General features: G+C 39.6%; 1 protein-coding gene across 8 annotated transcripts in view; it reads left to right on the top strand.

The window, feature by feature from the left end:
• syngap1b (synaptic Ras GTPase activating protein 1b) overlaps positions 1-25,030 on the top strand; it is a 319,808-nt gene that overhangs the window by 101,627 nt on the left and 193,151 nt on the right. For all 8 annotated transcript variants that reach the window (XM_041793457.1, XM_041793462.1, XM_041793461.1 and 5 more), the window contains exon 2: positions 2,973-3,316. In XM_041793457.1, the coding sequence (XP_041649391.1) occupies positions 2,973-3,316 (344 nt within the window). The remainder of the gene's footprint in view (positions 1-2,972; positions 3,317-25,030) is intronic.

Here is a 25,030-nt window from a genome sequence, read left to right as displayed (position 1 = left end):
ATAAATGGCTCTTTAATCCTTTCCAGACTGATAGATGTGACTTGTTTCTCATCTGTTCTTGAATTTATTTAGATGGTGCATGATGTGTTGCTTTTTGAACCCATCACTTAAAAACTGCATTTTTACATTTACTGTGGGTGGGTTTGTCTAATATTATGATTAGTCTGATGACTGAAAACATTTAAGTGTGACAAATCTACAAAAAAAGAGAAATGGGGAGGGGTGAAAATACTTTTTCAAAAAAACTATATGAAGGACTCTGTGAGCCCCTTAATATTTTTAGGTTGTTTGCACAAGCTCATGTGTCATGGCGCTTTGCCAAGTATTGAAAATCCCATTTACGAGACAGAACACATCTTTTTAGTTCAGTCTTTCCTCTTTTATGTAGGTGTGAGTATAAAGATTGACCTTCCTGTGTTATATTCTATGGGTGAAATCCAAAGAAGGAGAAGAAGAAGAAGCTTTGTTATCATTGCACTGGTAAGACAATACAACGGAATCTTGTTGGCAGCAGTCAGTCAAGCAGCAGATGAAGAATGGGCACAACGTGGTGTTTAAAGGCAAGTTTTGGTGCAGTTGAAAGAAAGAGAAAAGACCGGAGCTGCAGTCACTACTCTGAATGGTCAAAAACTCTTAAAATGGCTTGGGGGATACATTAAAACAGAGAAAATCAAACCTCTTTAAAAGAATTGATGAAAATAACGATGGAAGTTTGGGATGCAATTTGCAAACATGATTGAAACAACATCCTTAACTTTCCACAGAAACATGGAGTAGTCAGCCTGTGGGGAAAGTATCCAGCCAGTGGGGCCTGGGAGCTTGCCTCCACTAGTTTATTTAACAAAATGAGGCAAAAGTATAAGAGGACATCTGGGGGTCCTCTCCTGGGAAATTCTGAGCATCCAACACTTAATTCCCAGCAATTTGGTGAATATTTCTGTGGTAATTTGTGGTTTTAATTTAATTATATAACAGGAGAACATAGTTATTATGAAATTACTGACCAAAATTCAGCTATTTCAGGCATTAAGCTCACATTGTTACAAGGTTTGACCAGTTGTTTATTTTAAAAATGTGTGATTTAATGTAAGAGGCAGTCTCAAGGAAGGATTGTGTTTACCATTTTAAACAACTAAATGAAGAATTTCATTGCCTGAAACCTAGATCACAAACCTTAGTTAACAGCTAATCAAACTGGAGTGATTTCTCTGCAGTAAAATGATTAGATTTAAGTCGATACACTGTTAAAAGGAATTATAGATGCATGTGAAAGTGAGGCATATCTTGTTAGTCAAACTATTTTATTAAGTCATTAATAGGAAAAAGTAGTCAGCTTTAATCAAGTGTAATAAATCCCTGAATATAAGACTATATATCTTCTTAAATATGCTGCAATTTCTATGGGGAAAACTCTACACTGTGCAAAGGCCCAAAGTGAGATTGATTGAAACTTCACACTCATTATCTTTTAGAATTTTCTTAAATTTCTCTTTGCAGATTTCCTCACTGTTTGTCTTGTCTTGGTCTTTGACCCATGTTTCACCACAAGACTTTTCCTGTTCGTGTGAATTGAATTAAAGTAAGGAAAAGCTAAAACATGTAATCAGCGCTTTAGATTTTGGTCTGATATGCAATTCCAAGTTCCTCCCAATTTACAGTCAGTTGATGTAACATGTCCCAGTGCAGTACATATGATACATCTGTAGATACAAGGGAACAACAGATAAAATTAGGGATTAACTAAATTACAGATATAATTCTATAATTCAGCTGTAATACGACCCGTTAAGCAGCAGTTTGGCAGAGAGCTCTACATCCGTAAGGATTTTCAAACCTCAGCTACCTATTCGAATATTATGGGGTACACTCTGACCTACTTACCTTACCTGGAAGCTGAGAGCATCCAGAAGTTTACAATACCTGAAGCAAAATCCACAGCCAATATCTATGCAAAACATAACATCGCTCACCAACAAACCCTACGAAAAGGTCACAACAAGCTCTCATCTGACCTGCAAACCCTCGTGGTGAACACTGAAGTTCAACCTGCATGCAGTTCTCACAGGGGTCAGTGTAAGGGAGCATGTATGAGTAGGAAAGATGCACAATGATTTAAAGTATAAGGTCTCATTAATGTCTGCCTAATCACTGGATTGTCTCTCAGTATAGTAGGCCTTCAGTAATAGATTTGAAACCCATGTGCAAACTTCAAATCAGACTCTTGAATCTCACTGTCTATTTTGAGTATGAGTCTGCATTCACTCTCTTTTTTTCTCTTTCAGATTTTAATTCAAAATTTAATCAGTTGAAGTCGTTGACTTTTTTTTTTGTCAGTTTAGCCGTTGTAACTTCTAGCCACAGCCAAGGGCTGTTTTAGTGATCTGGAGGCCCTAGACAAAGGCCAATATGAGGTCCATCCCCATTTAACTAAAAGCTATTATAACAAGTGAGCAAAATATTTTGAAGCTTTTCTTTTCTGGAAATACAGCCAGAGAACCGCAGGCCGTCTGCAAATCTAGAAGATAAATATCCAAGTGAACAGTACTTCTTTATATATGCTTAATTCTGGTGCAGTATCCATTCTTCCACCGCAAATCATGGGGTTTATTGATTGCAGGCCCCTCCTTCAAAGTTTGAAGTTATCCTCCAAACTTAATGTTTATGCTGTTTCAGTTGTTGCCTCTTTATTAGAGTACATTTTAGTTTTAGGACCTTTTTGGTTCTGTCATTGTTCTTTTTTGTCTTTTTGTGAGTCTTTCTTAACAGATTCTTTGTAAATAAGACAAGCTTTCTTAAAATGTCTCTGCACCCATGAAGTCATGTGTTGGAACACACTCTGAAGACACTGATGTTTTGTGAACAAGCCTGTGTCACAAACTTACAGCCCTCTGACCGATGATCCTAACTGACCTCTTTCCTCCCTCTCTCCTCCCCTCTCCCCTGTCCTGTTTTCCTCCTTCTCTCCTGTCCAGATGCAAGGTGTGCCGTCCCCCCCTCCTACCATCATCTCCATCATCGTTCCCACGTCCACTCCTTCCACACTCCCTCCTACGACCGTCCCGTTCACAACCGTCCCTCCTACGACCGTCCCTCCTTCGACCGTCCCACCTACACCCGCCCAAGCTACGACCGTCCCTCCTTCGACCGACCTTCCTTCGACCGCCCTTCCTTCGACCGCCCTTCCTATACCCGACCCTTGCAAGACCGCTCCATCTACGACCGCCCCTCTCACGACCGTCCATCCCACCAAGATCGCTGGACCCCTGGTCTCCGTGTGAGCTCCGGAAATCAGTTCTACATGTTGGACCAGGAGGAGGTATTTTACTCAAAATACCAAGAACTCACTAAAAGCTGTCAAAAAGAAGCTGTTTTTATCCCATACAAGGTTCATGCAAATCCTTGAAAAGTCTTAAAAAGCCTTAAATTGGACTTTTAAAATTAAAGGCCGTGAAAAGTCTTAAAAGTCTTATTTTTAACAGTTAGAGGTCATTGTCTGGCGATATCATTCTTTTTGAGTGTTGTTTAGAGTTAACTCTGCAAACCTGCTAAATTGTGTTATGTTAAATATATTTATACAGTATATTGATTAAACAGAAGCACTCAGTGTGCCAAAAATGATCAAATTCAGACATTTATAACATAAAAAGATTTCCCATACTGTTTGATATTTCATAAACATTTATTTAGAAAAAAATATACCCAATATACCAAAAAGTCTTGCATGCCTTTAAGTTTTGACCTTTTGCTGCAAAATTTGGTATTTATTTTTACCCAATTCAGGTCTTATAAAGGTCTTGACAGGTCTTAAATTTGACCTTTTTGTAGTGTATAGAAACCCTGCACATAAAAATTACACTAAAGGGAAATGAACCATGTTAAAAAAAAAATCATACTTCAAACAAGTTGAGACATTGTTCAAAACAGAAAACAGTGATTTATAAATCCCTTTCAACCTAAATACAGCACAAAGACAAGATATTCAGTGTTCAAACTGATCAACTTTTTCCCCTTTTTTAAAATCATACACACATTTGAAAATTCATACATGCAACATAATCTAAAAAAGCTGGGACTGGAACATGTTTACAGTTGTGCTGCATCACAGCTTCCTCTAACAGCACTCTAAGCATCTGGGGACTGAAAATTCTAAGTCAAAAGTGGAAGTCTTTCCCACTCTTGCTTGACATTTCTCAAGCTGCTCAACAGTGTGGGGTTTACAGTGTCATATTTTAAGCTTCACAATGCAACATATCATTTAAAGAAGAGACAGGGCTGGACTGCATGCAGGCCAGTTTAGTAGAGCCCACACTCTGTTGCATGCTGTTGTAACTTGTGTAAAAAGTGGCTTGGCATTTTCTTGCTTAAATAAGCAAAAAAAGAAAAAAAAAACTGTTGTCTGGATAGAAGCGTATGTTGCTCCAAAACCACCAGCACTAATACACCCCCATACCATCACAGATGTTGGTTTTTAACGCTTGCAAATTCCAGTGGACTTGACGGCTCTTTAGACCACAGCACACTTTTCCACTGTTCAGCTCGGTCAGTCCATCTCAGATGAGCTAGGGCTCTGAGATGTCGGTATCACTTCTGGATGTTGTTGATGTATGGCTTTTGCCTTGCTTTAGAGTCTTATATAAGTAGATGCAGCAATGCCTAGTGTTAACAGACAGTGGTTTTGCTGATGTGTTTCAGAGCACATGTAACATCCATCACAGGATGTTGGTTTATTTGTTTTTTATCGAGACCCACCTGAGTGGTCAAAGGTCACTGGCAGTCACTGTCTGTTTTCAGCCTTGCCCCTAATGAGCAGAGATTTCTCCATATTCTCTGAATCCTTTGATGATATTATGGAATATAGATGGTGAAATCTCTAAATTCATTGCAACTGTACATTAGGGAGCGTTGTTCATTAACTGTTGGACTATTTGCCTGCACAGTCTGGAGAACCTCACACCATTGTTGACTGTGAATAACTGAGCCGTCCAGGAGTGCTCCTTTAAAACCCAGCTATGGCTCTATCTCCTGTTGCAAATGAACATATCTACCTGTTGAATGTTCTAGGTGCTTTTTAACATTCCACAATTTATCTCGTCTTTTCATGCCCCATCCCAACATTTTTGGACCACATTGCAGGCATCAAATTCAGAGTGTAAAAAACAAAGTTATCAGCTTGAACATATATCTAGTCTTTACTACGAATTTAGTTAAACATAGGTGAAAACAATTGGCAGATGTTGTCTATTTTCATTTCCATTTTACATTGTCCCAACTTTTTTTGAATTGTGGTTTGTACAAAACAAGCTTCAGGGTTTTCTGGTAATTCTTCAGCCCCAACTCTCCAGGAAAATAAAAGCCCCCAATAAATTAATTATATAGTTAAATAAATCAATAAATAAAGAGTAAAATCTTGAAAAAAAAATCAAACATTACATCATTTGACACTTTGATGATGTCAGGATTATGATACTTTCACATCAACACATAGCTAGAGGGTTATCACTCTGCATTCTTTATGGAAAGGCAATGCAGTTTGCAACAGCATATTCACTATCAGCTGTATTTTATGTGCTGAGGGTGCTGAGATTAAAGACTTAAAAATTACTATAATATTCTACTTTTATTAAAGACTAGCGTTTGATGTTGATGGCATATTTCAATCTGTTTTCAAGTTTGTAAATACATAAAGAATTCACTGATAAATCCTTTTCAAATTATTTCAAAGACTCAAACTTCAATGATTTAGCTCTTTTTACCACTTGAGGGCAGTGCAACAAGCTTTTAACATCACAGTGATAAATATTACGTCCTTATAAGTTGCCTCTATACACATCCAGGCCTCACAAACCAACATTATCATTTACTGGAATAATATCTATTGGTATATGGCAAATTCATGTGTAATATTCACTCCACTATTAGTTCTGATTTTGTCAGAGCTAAATATCTGAATTAAAGTTTCTTTTATTTAGTAGGGTTGATGCATTATAACATAGTTTTAATACAGAGCACTCGCACTGATTTGTTGCACCAGAGTCTCCACCAGAGCAGACAGGTTGTCCCTGTTTTTCACAGTACTCATGCATGTGCTCATTTATTCTCATTTATTTGTAATCAAACAAAATATTACAGATCACCACATGTTTATATTGCTTCAGGGTCAACCTTTCCCTTAAGAGTTGATTACAAATTAACAGAAATGTGTTGTTTTTTTGTCTTGTGGACATGGAGTTGATTCCCAACCTTTCACTGTCTTTTTCAATCTTTACTGAATTTTCCCAAACTTTCCCAACATATTCGCAACCTCTTCAAATATTTACAAACCTTTTTACATCTTTTTCAGCCTTTCCCATTCCTGCCAAATCTTTTCCATTTATCTACAATCTTTCCAATCCTTTCCCCATCTTTTCCAGTCTTTGCAATCATTTCCCAACCTGTCCTGATCTTTCCAAACCTTTGCCAGTCTTTCCCAATGTTTCCCAACCTTACCCATTATTTCCCAAACTTTTTTAATCATTGTTTTTCCCCCAACCTATCCTGGTCTTACCAAATCCTTTTCCCATGATAACCCAACCTTTTCAAATCTTTTTCCAATCTTCCCCATTCTTCCCCAATCTTTTCTAGTCTTTACACTTTTTTCCCAAACTATTCTGACCTTACCAAACCTTGGCCAGCGTTCCCAACCTTTCCCAAGTTTTCCTATCATTTCCCAAACCTTTTCTAACATCACCCAACTTTTCCCAATTTTCCCATTCTTTCCCCAACCCTTTCCCAGAGTAACATTCTTTCTCAACCCTTCCCTGTCTTTTCCACTTTTTACATTTTTTCCCCAATCCTGATCTTACCAAACTTTTACAAGTCATTCCTAGCATTCCCCAGACCTTTCCATCCTTTCCCAAGCCTTTACCAACATTACCCAACATTTCCCAATTTTGCCATCCTTTCCTAACATTTTCTGCTCTTTCCCGACTTTCCTCAATCTTCCAAACCTTTACCAACATTTCTCAGTATTTTACACGTTTTTCCAATCTCTACCAAACTTTCTCAATCTGCCCAACCATTTCCTGACCTTTCAGAGACATTTTCAATCTTGCTAATCTTTTTCCCAACCTTTCCCACAATGTTGAATCTTTCCTAACCTCTCAAACCTTCTCCAATCTTTCCCAGTATTCCCATCTTATACCAATGTTTCCTAATCTTTCACTATCCTTCCCAGTATATCTGAAACTTTCCCAGTCTTTCCTAATCTTTCCTAACCTTTTCTTAATCTTGCCCAACCCTTTCCCAAACTTCCTCAATATTTTCTAATCTTTCACAACATTTCCAACCTTTGCCATCTTTCCCTTAACCTTAATTTTAACTCAAGATTAACATACAGCCTTTCCCATGCCTTTGCCCATCTGGACCAGTTTTTCACAACCTTGCCTAATCATTCCTAAACATTTCTGACCTTCACAAGCTCTTTCTCTTAACTGTTAACCAACCAAAGGAAAAGGTTGGGAAGCACTGATCCGAGGAATGATAAAACTGCACTTTAGCTGTTGTAGCACCCTAACAGCTGAGGAGCTTCCCAGACGTCTGCTGCTGTCAAACCAGAATAATGTTTAGGAGAGAGGGATCCCTCATCTCCACTGTTTTTTTTAATCCCATTTAATTATCAATTCACTTAAATTAAACATAGAAATATTCTTTCTGTGGTCGTTTAATGTGCTGGGCTCTGATCCTGCACTTATGAACATGCTGCTGATTGTGAGTAAAATCTCATGTTGCTCTGCGGGCCAGGAGAGGGTACTGTTCTTCAACTTTTCTACCTCTGCTTTGCAACAAAAATATTTTTGCACACTAAAAACCACAGTCTAAACTAAGACTGCTGATTCATAACACCCCTCGTAATTCCACCTCAAATTGGCCAGAGCAAAACGAATCCATATATCACCACTCTTTAACTCAGCAGGTCTGTTTTTACACCACATATACACTGATAAACTGCACTTTCTAATTGCTTTAAAGGCCTGAAAAATGCTGGCACATCAGTACTGTAAAAAATTACAGCAGGCTGGCTGCATGTCTTGTGGCAATACAATTAATCTGATGGTTAATTACAGTGTGTAATCCAGCTTTTAAGTATTTTGCTGTTTACTGCCTTTCTGTTTGATAAAATCATGTTCACTCTAGTGTATTACACAGTATGTATTTGTGCATGGCATTTGCACTGAGGCAAATCCCCATGCACAGTACTGTTGGCTAGTCAGTAAAGCAATGAATCTTTATGTGGCCAGTCAAAGCATACCGATGGTGACTTCACTGTTGTGTGCATGGCTGCCAATAGTATTTCAATGTGTCATCACTCAGAAGAATAGAGCATGCTGTGATCCTGATAAGAGACCTGCACTGCTCCAGAGGGACTCAATGGAGAGCCCAGTTCAATTAATCAAAGCTCCCTATCCCTGTCTAATTGTGCCAATAAGGCAGCAGCTGGGGATGGATTGCAGGCAGGACTGACGTGCTGCTGGCCGTCACCTCGGCGACGGCGGGAGGCGTTAAATATTCATGGCTGTCACTCACCTCATGCAGCGTGGTCGTCTCTCCTTTCTCTCTTCCCCTTTCATGCACACTTACACTCTCGCCTTTTAATTTTCTCTATTTGTTTTAGATGGCTGAGTGGATCGGCTCAAAAAGCAATCATCTACAGCAGGGATATGGAGGAAATTGCTCTTTTTTCTCCACGATGCTGCTGCTGCTTTCTGCACATTTAGATGCCCAGCCGATCTTAAGCACACACTTTTATTTCTCAAATTTTTTGTTTGTTTTTCTGCATCGTATCCGAGCTCAACATCACCTGTCCAATCTCCTGCTCTCTTTTGTTGTTTCTCCTCCCTCCTCCAGGCTCAATCCTGGATTTTTTTACGCCCCCCATCGATCCTGCACTCTCACTGTTTTCCTCTATCTCTCTCCTCTTCTTACATAATCCGCCTGCTGGCTCCATCTCTTCCCTCCCATCGCTTTCTCTCTTCTCCCTTCCTTCCTACTGTCTCCATAGTGGTTGCTACTAGGGCTGGGCAATAGGGACCAACAATTAGATAGCTGAATGCTGATAAAGACATGTATATGTGTAGATATTTTATTATTTCAATTTATAAAAAATTGCCCAAATACAAGAATTATGAGCTTCGATATGATTCTAGTAACACTAAAATAATAATAAAACCTGTTTGAAACCACAGCAACAAAGGTAGAAGTCACCTATTGGACACTACTTTTCTGTTTGTAATTATCAAAAAAAATCAAACTTGTTTGCAGTGTAACTTTAAATAAAATATTGGCAACATATCTGTACTAATGGGCTGCCCACAGATTTGGCAGGGCTCCTGAAAATCCAGTGAATGTCCCCTCTCCAGGTGTGATCTATGGATGATATCAATGCATGTGTGTTGGACGGAAGAATCTATGCTGGTGTCCTGGCTAACAGGTACTTCAGTTAAGAGTGGAAAAGAGTGTTACACTTTGACTGGGTTCTGATGTTGGAATCATTTAGTCATGCTTCTTTTTAACCCCACATGTTTTCCACCCATTTTTGCAACTTGATTTTGCCATTTAAACCCATTTTCTTTTTACCCATGTTTACCACATCCTTTTGCCAGTTCTACCCATTTTTTTGCAGAATGGGTAGAACTGTCAAGTCAGATTTTTTTTTCTTGCCTTTTTTGCCCCTTTTAACAAATTGTTTCCCCCTTAACCTATTTTTGCCACTTTAACCTGTATTTGCCAGTTTTTTGCCAATGTTTCCCCAACCTTCTGCCAGTTTTAGCCCACTTTTTTAAAAAAAAACTTTTAACCAATTGTTGCCACTTTTAACCCATTCTTGCCACTCCAAGGTATTTTTGCCACTTTTTTGCCATGTTAACCTGATTTTGCTAGTTTTTGCCGTTGTTTGCCAAATGCTTTTGCCATTTTTAACCATTTTTGACTTTTTGCTACATTAAACCGATTTTTTCCACTCAGTGCACTCAGTGTTTACCACATACTTTTGCCTCCTTTATCCCATTTTTGCTGTTTGAGACCATTTTCTGACACTTGTAACCAATTTTTTACCTTTTTTGCCCATGTTTACAACCTTTTGCAATTGGTTGCCACATACTTTACCACCTATAAAACTTCTTGCCACTCCAAGGTATTTTGCCACTTTTTTTTGCCATGCTACCCTGTTTTTTTGCCACTTTTTGCCATTGTTCGCCACATGCTTTTGCCATTTTTAACCATTTTTGACCTTTTTGCTACATTTAACCCATTTTTTCCACTAATTGCAAGTGTTTGCCACATACTTTTGCCACCTATAACCAATTTTTGCCACTTTTAGGCCATGTTTACCACAGAACCTTGCAGTTTTTTTAACCCATTTTTGCCACCTTTTGCCACAATTTTTGCTGCCTTTAACCCATTTTTGCCACTTTTAGGCCCTTTTGCCACAATTTTTGCTACTGTTAATCAAGATTTGCCGCTTTCAGGCCATTGCTTCCTTTGGCCATTTTCACCACTTTTTGCCAGTTCTAACCCATTTTTGCCCCTTTTCAAAATTAAGTAATTACTTTTTTAAGTTTTCTGATTTTTTTCTGCTTTATTTTTCAGTATCCTGACATTAGTGCTCATGATGGCTGAGCTTTAGTCTGGCATTACTTTCAAAAATGGTTGAATGTGCCCATCCACACTGATGACATCACCAATAAAAAGGTATTTCTGTTTAAAGAAAAGATGCCTACATCTTGATAAAAGGCTACATTTGCTACTTTACAACATAAATAAATCACAATCTTCCTTTTTTTTTTTTTTTTGCTTTGATAAGAGTGATTCGTCAGCCTGGGCCTGAGGGTAGGGGTAAAGATCTGAGCCTGGCTATGTTCCAGGCCACGCAAGAACAGTCTCAGGCACAGGTAGAGAATCTTAGTTCTGGGTGAAGGGGATTTAGCATTGAACACTGACTCTAGTTGAAGTGCATTGTGTGTCGAACCATTAGTTCTTTGTACCTTATTATTTTACAAAAAGTTACTTTTGTGCTTCAGTTTCTGTTCTTTGGATTTGCCCATAAGAAGGTGTCAATTTAATATATATATATATATATATATTTTTTTTTTTTTAAGATTTATTTTTGGGCCTTTATTAGAGAGAGAACGGTGAATGGAGCTGGGAACGGGGAGGGACATGCAGGGGATGGTGCCACGGGCCGGATTCGAACCTGGGTCGCCTGTGTACATGGTGTGTGCCTTAACCACTCGACAACTGGCACGCCCCGTCAATATGATATTTTTAAAGGGATCAATATATAAATGATCCTTAAATAAAGTGAATTAATTCATTTTTCATTATTTAGCCTTGACATTCCAAGTCGTTTATATTATGATTAATAGGAATTCTACTGTTTCAGGCTCTCTATCCTTTTCTAATAAGCATTCGATTGGTAGCATCTTCAACTATATCATTATTAAGGAAGCTCTTCTAACCCTGCATCCTATTTGAAAATATATCAGTGTGTTTTTTATTGGACAGCCCTTGCTGCTATCACATCAAAACCATCTTTCCCTTTCTTCCCACTATCTCTCCTTTGCTGTTTCCTCCTCTTTTCTGCCACCCCCCACCCCCTCTCTCTCCCTGGGGTGACTGGCAGGAGTCTCCACCTGCATCTGCCCTCCTCACAGCTCCATTCACTCTCGTCTTCTCTGTATTTTTTATGAATGGCGGCCATCAAAAAGACGCAGAGACCTCCTCCCTGCAGAGCCGTGGTGTCACTTTGGGGAACAAGCCTCCTCTGTTATGTCTGAAAATTGCTACTATGGAAATTCGTGTTAATCGAGTGTCTGCGTTTGTGTTGTGTTTGCTTCGTTGAACTGCTTCCTTGTGATGGAGTGGAGCCTCTAGAGCTGGGACGGGATTACACCCTCTCTGACAAGTCAACACCTCTGGCTCATCTCAGCAGTGGAGGATAATAGATATGCTGACAAGACGTGTGTGTCTGAGTGGCATGTTTTGGCACCGCAAAACACTCCTGAAAGTTCAAAACACAGCTGTAAAATTAAAAAGGACGACGCTGTAATAACAGTGCCCTCTTTTACTGTTTTTTTTTTAACTAGATTTGTCTTCCAGTACCCAGAAGTAAATGTGACTTCTCTGCTATCACCCCTTGAGCTTGTCTCTGTGATTGGTAGAAAATTCTTTCCAGTGCAGTCTAAGCAAGAAAAATGGAAATGTGTTACTTAGAAAACAAGCGAGCAGGCAGCCTGAAGCAGCAGAAAATGTTGCTGACTGTTTCTTTGTATATATTAGGATTTGAAGAAAAATGTTTTAATGGTGCAAATGGATGCCTCAGAAATTACCATGGAGTTACATAAAGGCTAACATGGTATAGATGCACAGAAATTGAACATTACAGACTAAAAGAAAGACACTTACCAAGGCAGGGATTGTGTATTACATCACATTATGTTGTGCAACTTCATGTTTTTGCCTCCTGAGTAGCACAAATGGTTTGTTTTATTTATGCATTATTAAGTTGTTTTTTTTATACATCATTTTTGCAGTACCTGATGAAGCTGAGGGCTACTGGATAAGCTGTACCCAGTGCAGGGGGGCCATAGTCGAGGTTGTTTCCTGCTCCATTCACTGTCAAAATAATGTCAGGGCAGCTGAAAAATAAAGCTAAAAAAAGACATTATTTTTTGGCTTTTTATTCTGTAATTCAGAGAATAGGACAGTGGATGGAGTTGGATACAGGGACAAGAGAGGAGTAGATGATGTTGTAAACAGCCAAGGGGGGAAGCCAAACTCTGAAATCGCTTCTTTTAGGCTCTATACATTGGAGGACTCATATTTTTTGTGTAACAGTTTCTTGCGGATTTTCAGTTGACCACATTATCATTTACAGCATACATTGCAAGCAAAGCGCACTCAAAAGGAGAACAGCTTGTGCATTGTAATGGTTAGGAACAGAATTTAGCAGCTGAGCTGAACTGTTTATCTGCTGCTAAAGATTTAGTGTGTAGTGCTTTCTGCCCAGTATGTTTGGGCAGTTTACTCTGCTGCTGCAACTCAAACAAGAACTAAAAGGACTTTAAAAGTTTATTAATAATACTTTGAAAAAAAATTAGGGGCTTTTCGCACTTAAACAGACATGGCAGTTCCTTATTAATTTTTACTTAGCCTGCGGTATTACCATCAAGATACAAACGCCTCTTTTGCAAGTCAGTCCTGTTCAAGAAGTTCCCTAAAAATAACAAACCATAACAAACAGATTATGTTAAACAACCAGAGATGGCAAAACTACTCACATTCTGTACTTAAGTAGAAGTACAGATACTTGTATGAGAAAATACTCTGGTAGAAGTAGAAATACTGATTCAGCTAGTACAGGTTCTGAAATGTACTTAAGCACAAAAGTTGAAAAGTAAGAATTAATTTAAACCATCAATAGTTAACAATAACCCTTTTGATAATTCAGAAAATTATATAGATTTTATTTAAACAGCATTGGTACTCTCCATACCTACATATTCCCTGTTTTTGTTTGGTTGTTTGTCTTACCTGTACAGAGGCGGTTTCAGTTATACAGGTTTTAGGCATTCATTTTTATGAATCGACCAATTTTACAGTAAAACTGACATGTACAGGAGCAGAACTTATGAAGAGAAACAGCAGAGATGGAGGCAGAGAACATGTTGGAGATCACGTGTGAGCTGATACCTGTCATTGTCTGATGTTTTAAAATCATTTACTGTACATTGAGTAGAAATTACCATTAAACACGGATTCAGCCAAAAACCGAAGCAACTTTGCAAGCTACTGCAATGACTGAAGAACTATCCTGGAAACATTTCAGAATAAAAGCAATGTGTAATAAAAATGGGGGTAGTCTCAACACAGAAACAAACTGATCAGGCTTTTACTTTGAAAAACAAAATAGAAAAGTCTTAATACCTGTCATAGTCTAAAGGAATTGACAGACGGTTGGCAGGATACTGGAGGTAATCTTCTTTTTTAGGGCTGTCAAAAATTTGGAATTGAAATTGTGATCAACCTCCAGACTTTAGTGGGTTATTGCAGTTAACTGCATCCTTTTCAGTGCGTTCTGAAATTCCCCTATTTTGTATTTAAAACAGTTTTTTTCAGCAAAGGGTATTTGACTTTTGTTTGGATACAGACCTGCTTTTTAAGGTAGATTGAAGATTATGAATTCAACCACAAAAAAAATTATGGCTTGAAAAGGAAATAAAGGAACAGTTAAAAGATAAATGTTTGATAACACAAGGTGCAGATGACTTTACGGACATGGAGACATTGCAGTGGTTTTACTAAAGGGTGTTGAAAAGGAGAATAAAGCCAGTGATAAATCTAGTTTAAAAAATAATGCACCCATTATGTACCTTAATTAAGTGCAATTAATGCAATTAATCTTGGCAGCCCTGTTTTTATTGTACATGAGGCCTGGCATCTTTTTTTATATTATTTTCCAGCACAAACTATACTGATAAATCGAATTTTCCTATCCTAAATTCATTTGAAACTATATTTATATGTCTTTAAAAAATCAATAATAAGACTAGGAAAGGATTATTCTAGATCTCCATCCATGTGATTTTCTTTAATAATCTGTGGGATCTTGATGTATGAGCATCCACTCCTCCTCTCTGCAGGCTGCTCTTCCTCTCTCTGTCCTGTAGGGGGAGCGAGAGGGCTGGCTGTGATGACTTCCATCCTCTCCTCCTCACCCTCCTCACCCTCTCATCTCTCATTAATCTGGGGTGACAGAGTTTCATATACCACCGCCACGCACCAGTGCCCTGTCCCCCGAGTCATGTGTCCTGGCTGCTTTGGCTTCCCCGACTGTGCCAGTGTTACGCAAGACAAACAGTTGGGGGGCACGAGCCTTGTTTAGCCTGCAAGTGCTGCAAAGAGATAGAAAATACCAACATTATAACACACTAGAAGAGTAGATGTAGAGTTACAGAGAGGATTGTTGAGTTTAATTTTTGTATAATACGACCTTTCTTTGTGTTTTGTTGCTCCTGTTAACAGCACATTAGTGTATGATCCTGTCTGCAAACAAGCACTTGAGTGGCTCCAGCCTGTAGCTACTGTTGTCACAGTGCATAAAGAAGTGCCTGGCATGTTTGCTCGTGACCCAGGAGAACACGTTCAGGTGGCCGTCATGTAGGAGTCAGAGGATTAATTATGTAATAAAAGTAGGTGGGCAGTGACTCTGCACAGAAATGTAAAAAGTCAAACCCCCTACGGCTATATGAACTAAAAAAATGTTGAAATTTAAGCAGCTATTACATGCCTTTTAAATACAAATCATTTTTACCAAAGATATGAAACATTTTTCAAAAGGTCATCTCGTTCACAAGAGTTTAAATGTTTTTATCTCAGAGTTTTGATTAAGTCATACATCCCTGTAGATGGTGTAAAATCTATCCTTTCCTTGAATACCTCTGAGGCACCTGGAGAAGGCGAAAAAAAAATGTCCTAATTTGTCTCCTGCCAGCTTAGCAGGAGCAACTGCCAGGTCTGGATGACCTTAAAAACAATCCCCTGCCATTTATCAGTTTTATTAAGAGCAATTGTTCTCGGCCCGATCCATCTCTGTGGGATGTGGACACTTAAAGGTGCTGTGAACTTTTCCTCTGCACTTTGCTTGTACAAAAACACATCATAAACTCAGCTATCATTTGCATTTTATTTGACAGTCTTATAGTAATGTGTTACAGTAGAAAGACTGTGTGCTTACCTTTACAAGCAACTTTAACAACATGTTTACTTCTCTCTGAGTCCTAAAACAGCCAGGAATCCTTCACAAGTGTAAGGTTTTCCCTTTTTAACACTTAATGGCTCCTTTTTTTGCAAGGGCAAGAGTTGACAGATGTTATTTTCGGGCCAATAGACAGCAATAGTCACTAGTCCATGAGGCTGATGATTGATATTTAGAACCAACATGCATTTATTCTTATTTTCTTGCATATTTGTCATATTTAAATGTTTCAGATCATCAAACAAATGATAATTTTAGACAAAGATAACCTTAAATTATGATTTCATTTTATTAACCACCCAGGCCTGATTACTGCTAGACCTGTTGAACAAAGAAATCCCATAAAGAGAACCTGTCTGACATAGAGAAGTAGGCTTAAAGATCTGAAAAAGCAACAAAACATACCCCGATCTAAAGAACTTCAAGAGCAGATGAGAAACAAAGTCATTAAGTCATCAAAGTCATTTTCAGTCTGAAAAGGTTTACAAAGCCATTTCTAAGGCTTTGGGACTCCAACAAATGAGGGTGAGAGCCATTATCCACAAATGGAAAAAACTTGGAACAGTGGTTAACCTCCCCAGCAGTGGCAGACCTACCAAAATGACTCCAAGAGTGCATTGACAACTCATTCGGGAGGTCACAAAAGAACCCAGATCATTTTAAGACCTGCAGGACTCACTTGACTCAGTTAAGGTCAGAGTTCATGATTCAACAATAAGAAAGAGACTGGGCAAAAATGGCATCCATGGGAGATTTCCGAGGCCAAAACCACTGCTGACCAAAAAGAACGTAAAAACTTACTTCATATCTTGATGAAAAAGACTACTGGGAAAATATTCTGTGGACTAGCAAGACAAAAATTGACTTTCTTGGAAGGTGTGCATCCCGTTACATCTGAAGTAAACTAACATCAGTTCATCAAAACATTATACCAACAGTCAAACATGGCGGTGGTAGTGTGATGGTCTGAAGCTGCTTAGCTGCATCAGGACTTGGACCACTTGGAACCATGAGTTCTGCTCTCTACCAAAAAACCCTGAAAGAGAATGTTGGGCCATCAGTTTGTGACCTCAAGCTCAAGCGCACTCTAATTATCCAGCAGATCAGTGATCTGAAACGTACCAGCAAGTTCACCTCTGAATGGATTAAATAACCAAAATGAAGATTTTTGAGTGGTATAGTCAAAGTCTGGACTTTTTTACAAAGAGAATGGTCCAAAATTTCTCCACACTGATGTGAAAGCCTCATTGTCAGTTATTTCAAATGCTTGGGTGCAGTTGTTGCCACCAAGGGTGGAACAACCAGTTGTTTGGTCCAGGTGGCGGTCAGTTTTTTACATAGGACCAGGTAGGTTTGGATGGATTTTTTCCCTTATTAAACAAAATCATCATCTAAAAACTGCATTCTGTATTTACTCAGGTTATCTTTGTATTCAAATGTGTGTGATGGTCAGAAAAATTTAAGAAATTGGGAAGGGGTCAAACACTTTTTCATAGCACTGTAAATTAAAAAAACAAATATTAATCCTGGCTGTTTTAGTTAAAGAATTGTCATTTTATCATGAGTTGTATGTGACTTCGGTGTTTCTGCAGCCAACCTTCAACTACAGAGATTGTCCTTTGGTCTCTACTGGTCATCTTTTGTTTTTCTTTTATTTAAAAGCACAGTGGCAATGGAACTTACATTGTGTGTCTAACGGTAACTTTCCCAAACAAAATATTTTTGTACTGCAGCTGGATGATACTAAATTCTCTCCTGATTCACATTTTACAGGCACCATTCTCACAAGTAAACAAAGCACTGCAATGTAAGTTTCCTGCTGATCCTCCCAATTTTTTGTTCAGTTTTCATGCCTTGCAAGCATTTTGTCTGTTTCCATCAATTTGGAATAAAATAGGCAAGGCAAGGCAACTTTATTTATAGAGCACCATTTTTCAGCTGTGGAGGTGGTTGAGCAAAACTGTAGACATGTTTTTTTTCTATTGGGAGAAATAATACACTTCAAACTGATGTGACAGTAAAAGGGGAGGTAATATAAATTGATGAGCATTTGAAGTTTCTGTGTATAACCCGTGACTCTAATTTAAATCAAAAGAAACTTGTCAAGAATGTCTCTGGAAATGTAAGAGCGTGCCATATAAACTTCAGTCGTGACAGGTACCAGCTACCTGAGGCCACTGCTTAACTTCTCATGTACTCAGTGATTTTGTTCTTACTTATCTTACAGTGTCACGAGCTGGTCCCACGCCGGCGCAACCACTCTGAATTCATTATACACCTTCTACAAATCATTGAAAATTAATGAAAAAAGAAGAAGCTACCTCTATTGTCACATCATTTAGGAGTAGAGCTGATGGCCTTTGACAGTTTTCTTTGTTTTGTAGATATATGGTAGTTTATGTTTGATGTTTGAAGTAACTCACAATCAGGCACCCCCACAAACTTAAGGAGATCAGGGCATCAGCAAGAGGCCACCGTTCAGCTAAATCTAGGAAAAAATACTTTGGAAGCATTTTCAGTCGGGAGAGTGGTAAAGTTGCTGTCTCTGATATTGGTGGAAGTCAAATTCCACCAACATCAGAGCTCTAAAAAATGTTGAAACATGCTTTCGAGTTTTGCAACAATAATGACTCCATTTATATTTTACTTATGAAACTTCCCCAGTGTGTTACTGAGTTACCTTTAGAAGTTAATGTCCATGGAAAGGGACAGAGGGTAAGATCTTTCTGTTCATGAAAAACTTCTAGACTTCCTCCTCCTGAATCTACTCAGTGCCACTCTACATGTCACAATGAACACTGTGTTCTCCAAATTTCATCTTTCTGCAAATAATAGTCAATTTTCAGCCATTGGTTCGCTGTGCGTGAAAGGTCAAAAAATGTCGAAATGTCATCCATAAAGTGTGCGTGTCTAAAGAGTCTGTGTGTAATTCTGTACGTTCTGTCATTGTGTGTTTGATGAAGGCTGTCATCGGTGCCTGAGGTCACAGGAGGAGGAACATCTGTCCGTGAAAGAACATTACTGACGGTCTGAAGGACAAATGGAGCTTTTGGCCGGCTCAAACAGCCGTCATGAGGCAGAAAGTGTGCGTGTGCAGGTGTGCGTGTGTGAGTCCATGCTGGGTAAATTCATTTCTGAATTTGAGCAGGTGCATCGCCAATTTTTTTGTACTGCCTGCATGTGTGTGTGTCCTCCTGCGGGTCTATATGTGTGTCGATGTGTTTTAGCCAGAGTCAGACAGCCAGCAGTGTTTGATTACCGCCCTGTTAAGAAATAATGGATTGCACAGTTTTTCACATTACACACTCTAGCGCTTGGTGTCCTACACACAAATACACACTCCCTGACTTTTCCTACTTCTCACACAAACATCTATGTCTCTCACGCATACTTCTACACGGTGTCCCAGCATATTCCCTTGTTCCTCACAGCTGGGCCGGAGGAAGCGGTAGTGACATATGGGCGAGCCAGCCTGCAGCATCGTTCAACTCAAGCTGCCAAGCTGAACAAAAAACACCCTCCTCCTCTTCAGATCAGTGACACTCCCCTCTCTTCTTCTTCCGTCCTCTCCTCTGCCCCCATGTCCTCCTCTTCCTCTCTAGCCTAACACCACTGTCCAGTCTCCTTACCTCTCCCTCCATGCTGGTCTGACTTCTGTCTCCTGCAGTAAGGCTCACTTGTTTGCACCTGGCTCAAATCTGCCAAGCGTTGTGTTTTTTATTTTCTTTTGTATTTCAGATAAATGGATCGATTTCATCCCTGCCCATTATAAAACCTGTCATGGATGCGTTAATCTATCAGGCATTCAATTTACAATTCAAATAGGATGGAATTGATTGCTGCACCACTTGTGCAAACAGTGCCAAGACATGGCCCAGAAATGACTGCAGATCAACTCACGCTTGCTCCTGTTCATTCACCGAATCTTTTAGTGACATTGTTGTAATTTAATGCATTGTAAGTTTCTCCAGTTAGAGAACAGAGAGAATGCTTGATAGCAGGGGTCATCAGTTAAAAGTCTTGGACTAAATTTCTTCAAGCAAAGGTCCAGAATTTAGTTTCCCCCTTCTAGATATTTCCAAAGCCAATTTTTGAATAAAAATCTAAAAACTTCAAACATTGAACAGCTGACAATATCTAGCTGAAATCAAGCCTTTATCAGAAAGTTCTGGAGTCAAGAAAGGATTTATATATCAACCTGAAGCCAAAACAACTTTCAGGGAGCATTGATGGTCAGAGAAGGATTCTGTCTTCAATCTTATCAGGCAGCAGGCTCTATATTTGTTGTTTTCTGCTTCTTTGAATCAGATGTCAGAGTTGTTATTCAGAAACATGTGCTTTGTCTCCTAGTAATTACAACATTTAATGATCATGAAGGTATTAAAGTGTACGAGTGATGCTCGAGTAGTAATTCGCCCATGGGAAAAAGAACTAACCTCAGCGTCTCTACTCTTCCCTAACTGTCTTTCTCCACTGTGACTTCTCTGTGCGTCTCTGCACCTGTAAGCTGCTCAAACTCCCGCTGTTTCCACTGGCAGTACCTCGTCTGAGTGAAGCATATGATTGGCCAAGTAACACTGCATGTAGCTACTGCTAAGAAAAGCTGTGCAGTTCAAGATAGCACACTGTAAATGTAAAAAAGCTGCACAGGTTGAGAGAGGAGCGGTCATCAGAATGATGTAACAGGTACACACAGGTCCTGATAGTATGGCTGACTATAAGGGGGTTTAAAGGGGAAAGCTCTCTGGGGCCCAGGCACAATGGGGGCCTATGGAGGACAGCAGAACCATGGTTAGTGATAAAGTTAGCTGTAGTAACCAAAATCATTATTTCTACTTGAATAATAACCACATATATTAAAGCAGCAAATATTTTTTTAGTTATTTATGATGAAGTATGTAGCCTTCTTCAAACTGTAAACAGATTTTTCTTACAACTGAATTAAAATTGGTTAAAGGTGGTAAAATATATGATTTCAGTGGCAAAAAAAACAGCCAAAGGGGTTAAGAGATTTAGAATAGATTTCTAAATATGGTGAAATAGGATAAAAAGTGTGCAAAAAATGGTTAAAAGAAGCAAGATTTGTTAAAAGTTGTAAAATGGGAATAAAAAGAGTGGTGGAAAGGGTTAAAAAAGTGTCAAATGGTTTAAAGTGGCTAAAATTGGTTAACAGGTGAAATGAAAAAAGACTGCAAAAAAGGGTCTGTAGTTGTAAAATTGGCATAACAAGAGTTAAATGGGCAAAAAGGAAGACATGGTAGTGAAGAAGGGTTTTAAAGGGGACATATTTTACCCTTTTAAGACAAGTTTATACTGTCTCAGAGGTCCCCAAAACATGTGTGTGAAGTTTATTGCCGGAAAAACACTCCAGTATTGGATTTTTGCATGTCTAAAAACCCCTTTCTTTCAGCCCTGCTCAGAATGAGCCATTTCTGTGTCTGAGGCTTTAAATGGTACTTAGCTGTCTGACTCCGCCCCTGACCACACTCCTCTCAGGAAATGGTGATGTTACAGACACTTTCATCCAAAGTTTAGGACTTGACTGGGATTCAAACCATCAATCTCCCAGACCATAGTCAGCAGGGTAACCCACTCAGCTATCCAGTATCTCAGCTGGTAGCTGAGAGGATCAGTAGAGGAGGGCGGAACTTCCATCCAAGTGGGGGAGGGCCAACCAAACCTGGGGGCGGGTGCTTACGCCCCATGTGAGGTTACTAGGTGTAAAATCTGAAAGCAGCTCGTTTCAGCACACATTTTCTGAAAGGTGGAGAAAGAGAGGGGGAGAGGGAATTAATTTTTCTGGTACTTGAGGGGATGGGGACAGGCTAGGGGCACGTATTTTTTTTTCAGCTCCAAAATAAAGTAACTGTTAGCACCACTGGTCCAATACATAACGATACTTTCAATAAATCATGACTGGGGAGGGCCCATTCTTTGGTTTGTCAGGGGCCCAGCCCAAAGTATAGGGGTCTAAATAAATAGACTTCTTCATCTTACTGATAAATTTCAGGAATTGTTTTGCCGTAAGATTTGTCTGGTTGAGGTTTATTCAGTCACTTAGAAGGAAACTGGTCATACAGCATCTAGATGGCATCATAAGAAGCTTTACAGTTTTATTTTCTATCCGTATACCCAGCTCTAAATTGAATTGCTCCTTTAAAATAATGTGCAGGGTGTAAGTGCACCATCTGAAGTGGCAAAAAGTCAGCCTGTTAGCTGAACGCTGCCACTCTGTGGGTGCTGAGTGCAGGCCTGCCAGCTCCCTGCGCCCACTCATGGCAACCCCAGAGCCGCTGTTATGTCATGTTTCCAGCTGCAGACCCCGCGACATCTGACCAATTAAATCCTGCCGCACGCAGAGCGAAAATAGCTGCCAGCTGTTTGTGCCCCAGTGCTGGAGGAAGAAGGGGGATACTTCTTGGTGGGCTGATGTGTCAGGGTGGGGGGAAGCAAGGCATTCTGGGTGTTGTTCTGTGAGTTAAATTGTCGGTGATGAATTGCAGCGGGCAGGGCGGCAGGAGGGGAGAGTGTGAGTGGGCTTATTCTTGTTCAAGTGGATGTGATTAAGGGAAATTACCATATTTAGCTCCTTGTATTTGGGTGGCTTGACATCTTAATGGCCTCAGAAGAATTTAACTTTTTAAGAGACGTGGATTTATGAAAAATTCTAGCTTTTGATGTGCAGCTCATGTTCTGAAATCTATTTGAATTTGTGGTTGGTAAAGATGGTGTTTTTGAGTCTGGAATAGACAGCAGCCCCCGCTCTCCAATGATGTATTTTGTATCCATCTCACAACTCATACTGTAGGTAGAAGTAAACGCAGCACATTTGTCTCCTCTGGAATCCATGGCAACAGCTGAGAATGTGGACAGAGAGGAGCATCACTTTAACCCTGCTGAAAATCACTACTGTTCCTTCAATAACCACAAAACCATTCAGTGAGATTACCTGGGGTCTGAGTTAGCTACTCCTCCATACTCGCCTCCTGAATCCTTTCTCACCGAGTCAGAGCTGTTCTGCACTCAGGCAGGCGTTATGAAACCACTTTACTTACCATGTATGTATATTTAGAAGCACTGTAAACCAGCGTGGTGGCAGTAAAGCCGCAGTCAGTTACTGCAGCTTTATTTGCGCTCCTGATCAATGAAGAGTTCATAGAAAGCGAGGTTAATTCAGGTTTACTGTTATTCATTGGCACTACGGCATATTCAATTAGATGAACAGAGCGCTTGGCCACTCTGCACTGATGTTTTCTACATTAATCTGGCAGAGAGAATTAAAAGAGGGTTAGGGAAAAGCTGTGAGCACTGACAGGACTTGGATTTAAATTGAAGCAGGATGCACGAAGGAGGCGGGAATAAAAACTGCAGCCTGGTGTCTAATCGTTTCAGTCTGTTATGAGGGATATTCTAATTAGGCAATATGGTGATTTAAATACTCTTAGAACATACATTTCTTTTACCCTTTATACAATGACTGCTTTCGTTTTTAAATCTGTGGGTTTGCTAATCTGTCTTCAGCAGCACTGCAAATCTTTCAAGGCTTAATGATAAAATTTTAGGAGACAATTTTTAGGTAATTTTATTACCCATTCAAACTTCTATATTGAAGACAGAAACATATTCCTGCTGTTTTATACAGAGATGGATCTGAACAGTATTATTTGACTGTAATTTAAATACTGTACAAAAAACTCACTGTGGTGAAATGCCTTACCTCATATGCACATTTGCACTGACTAATGTAAATTATTCGAAATGATCGTAGTGGTGCACCAGTGCCCCAGCAATTAGGTTGCACCCCATATATGTGGGTGACCACGGTTCGATTCTGGCCTGTGGCTCCTTTCCCACATGTTTATCCCCCACTCTCTCATCCCTGTTTCCTGCTGCTGTAGTTTATAAAAATCTCAATGTCAAACTCAAATCTCTGTTAAGATACTTTAAATGATCCATAGACCACTGTGACTGAAGGAAAATGAACAGAAAAACAGCATCTAACTGACTGTTAACTTTCAGTTAAGGCAGTGACATCAGCTAACAACAGACTGTACTGAGATGAACTGCTCTGTGATTTTATGTTGCAGTATTAGAGGGGTGAGGTCATTCTCCACTGTGGGCTTGTGATGTCACGAGTCCACATATTGGCCCCGCCCACATTAAACCAAGCCAGGAAAGAGGTGAAAAACTTTCTAACAATCTAAATCCAAAACTCAGTCACAGATAGAGCTCAATGTTTTCACATGTTTACAACAACCATATCTAGTGTCTTAAGATACATATTTTTGATTTCACTTTACAGGGTCTTTAGTAAAGTAATTTTGCCCATTTCTGATGAAACTGCTGCAGTACCATGACTATATTCAAGATAAATGCTGCAATGGTGGCAGCCATTGCTACCCTCTAGATCTGAACCCCGCCTGAATCCACTGCCTCATTCTTGACAAATGACGCTGATTGGTAAGGTCTGCTCTCAGACCTGGCACAGTCATTTCAGATTTGAGCTTAATAAGATGGATCTGCCTGATGACAGTCATGGAATCTGGTCAATCCATCTTCAGCATGAAATAAATGTTTAATATTAAGAAATCAGAACAGCGCCTTACAGACTTACTATACTCGTCTTACTATACTCTTGTGAGGCCTGGGGCCAGAGACTCAGGGCCAGAATCACAACTGCTCTTCTGCACATTTTTTTGTATTGTTGGCAAAACCCTGTGTCTAATGCTGTCACGCTCAGGCGAATGAAGACGCAAAGAATTAGCTGCCTGTTACGGGAATGGCAGCTGTGCTTTTACAGACTGCCGTGCTTTCCCAGGCCTGATCCAGCTCACTGCAGTCTGGGTCCCCAGGACTCAGCTGGCTGATCCAGACACCAGGGGTGACTGCATGTGTTGTGGAACAGGAAGCTAGAAGGATACCTGGGAAGATGGGGCATGGGCCTGCACAGGCCTGGAGGATGGCTATCAGGAGGCCAGAGAGGTACAGGATGATGCGGCAAAGTGCCCAACAAAAATTTGCTCATATGCCCATACGTGACCTGACTTGAGAGCAGCTCCAACCATCTTCCAAACAGATCAGAGAGGGAAAGATCACTCTTCACCTCACATCCCACTGGAAAATTGGGCAAGATTATTTTTAGAACTATCAGTTAATTGAGCCTTCGCTGATTTTGGTTGGAAGGAGGGAATCAGAACAAAAGTTGTCTTAACATTTCCAATATGGCAGCTACCATAATTG

The sequence above is a fragment of the Cheilinus undulatus genome, linkage group 8 (genome assembly GCF_018320785.1).
Source record: "Cheilinus undulatus linkage group 8, ASM1832078v1, whole genome shotgun sequence".
NCBI lineage: Eukaryota > Metazoa > Chordata > Actinopteri > Labriformes > Labridae > Cheilinus > Cheilinus undulatus.
The sequence above is the reverse complement of the archived record's forward strand: the minus strand, read 5'-3'. Positions and strand labels throughout refer to the sequence as shown.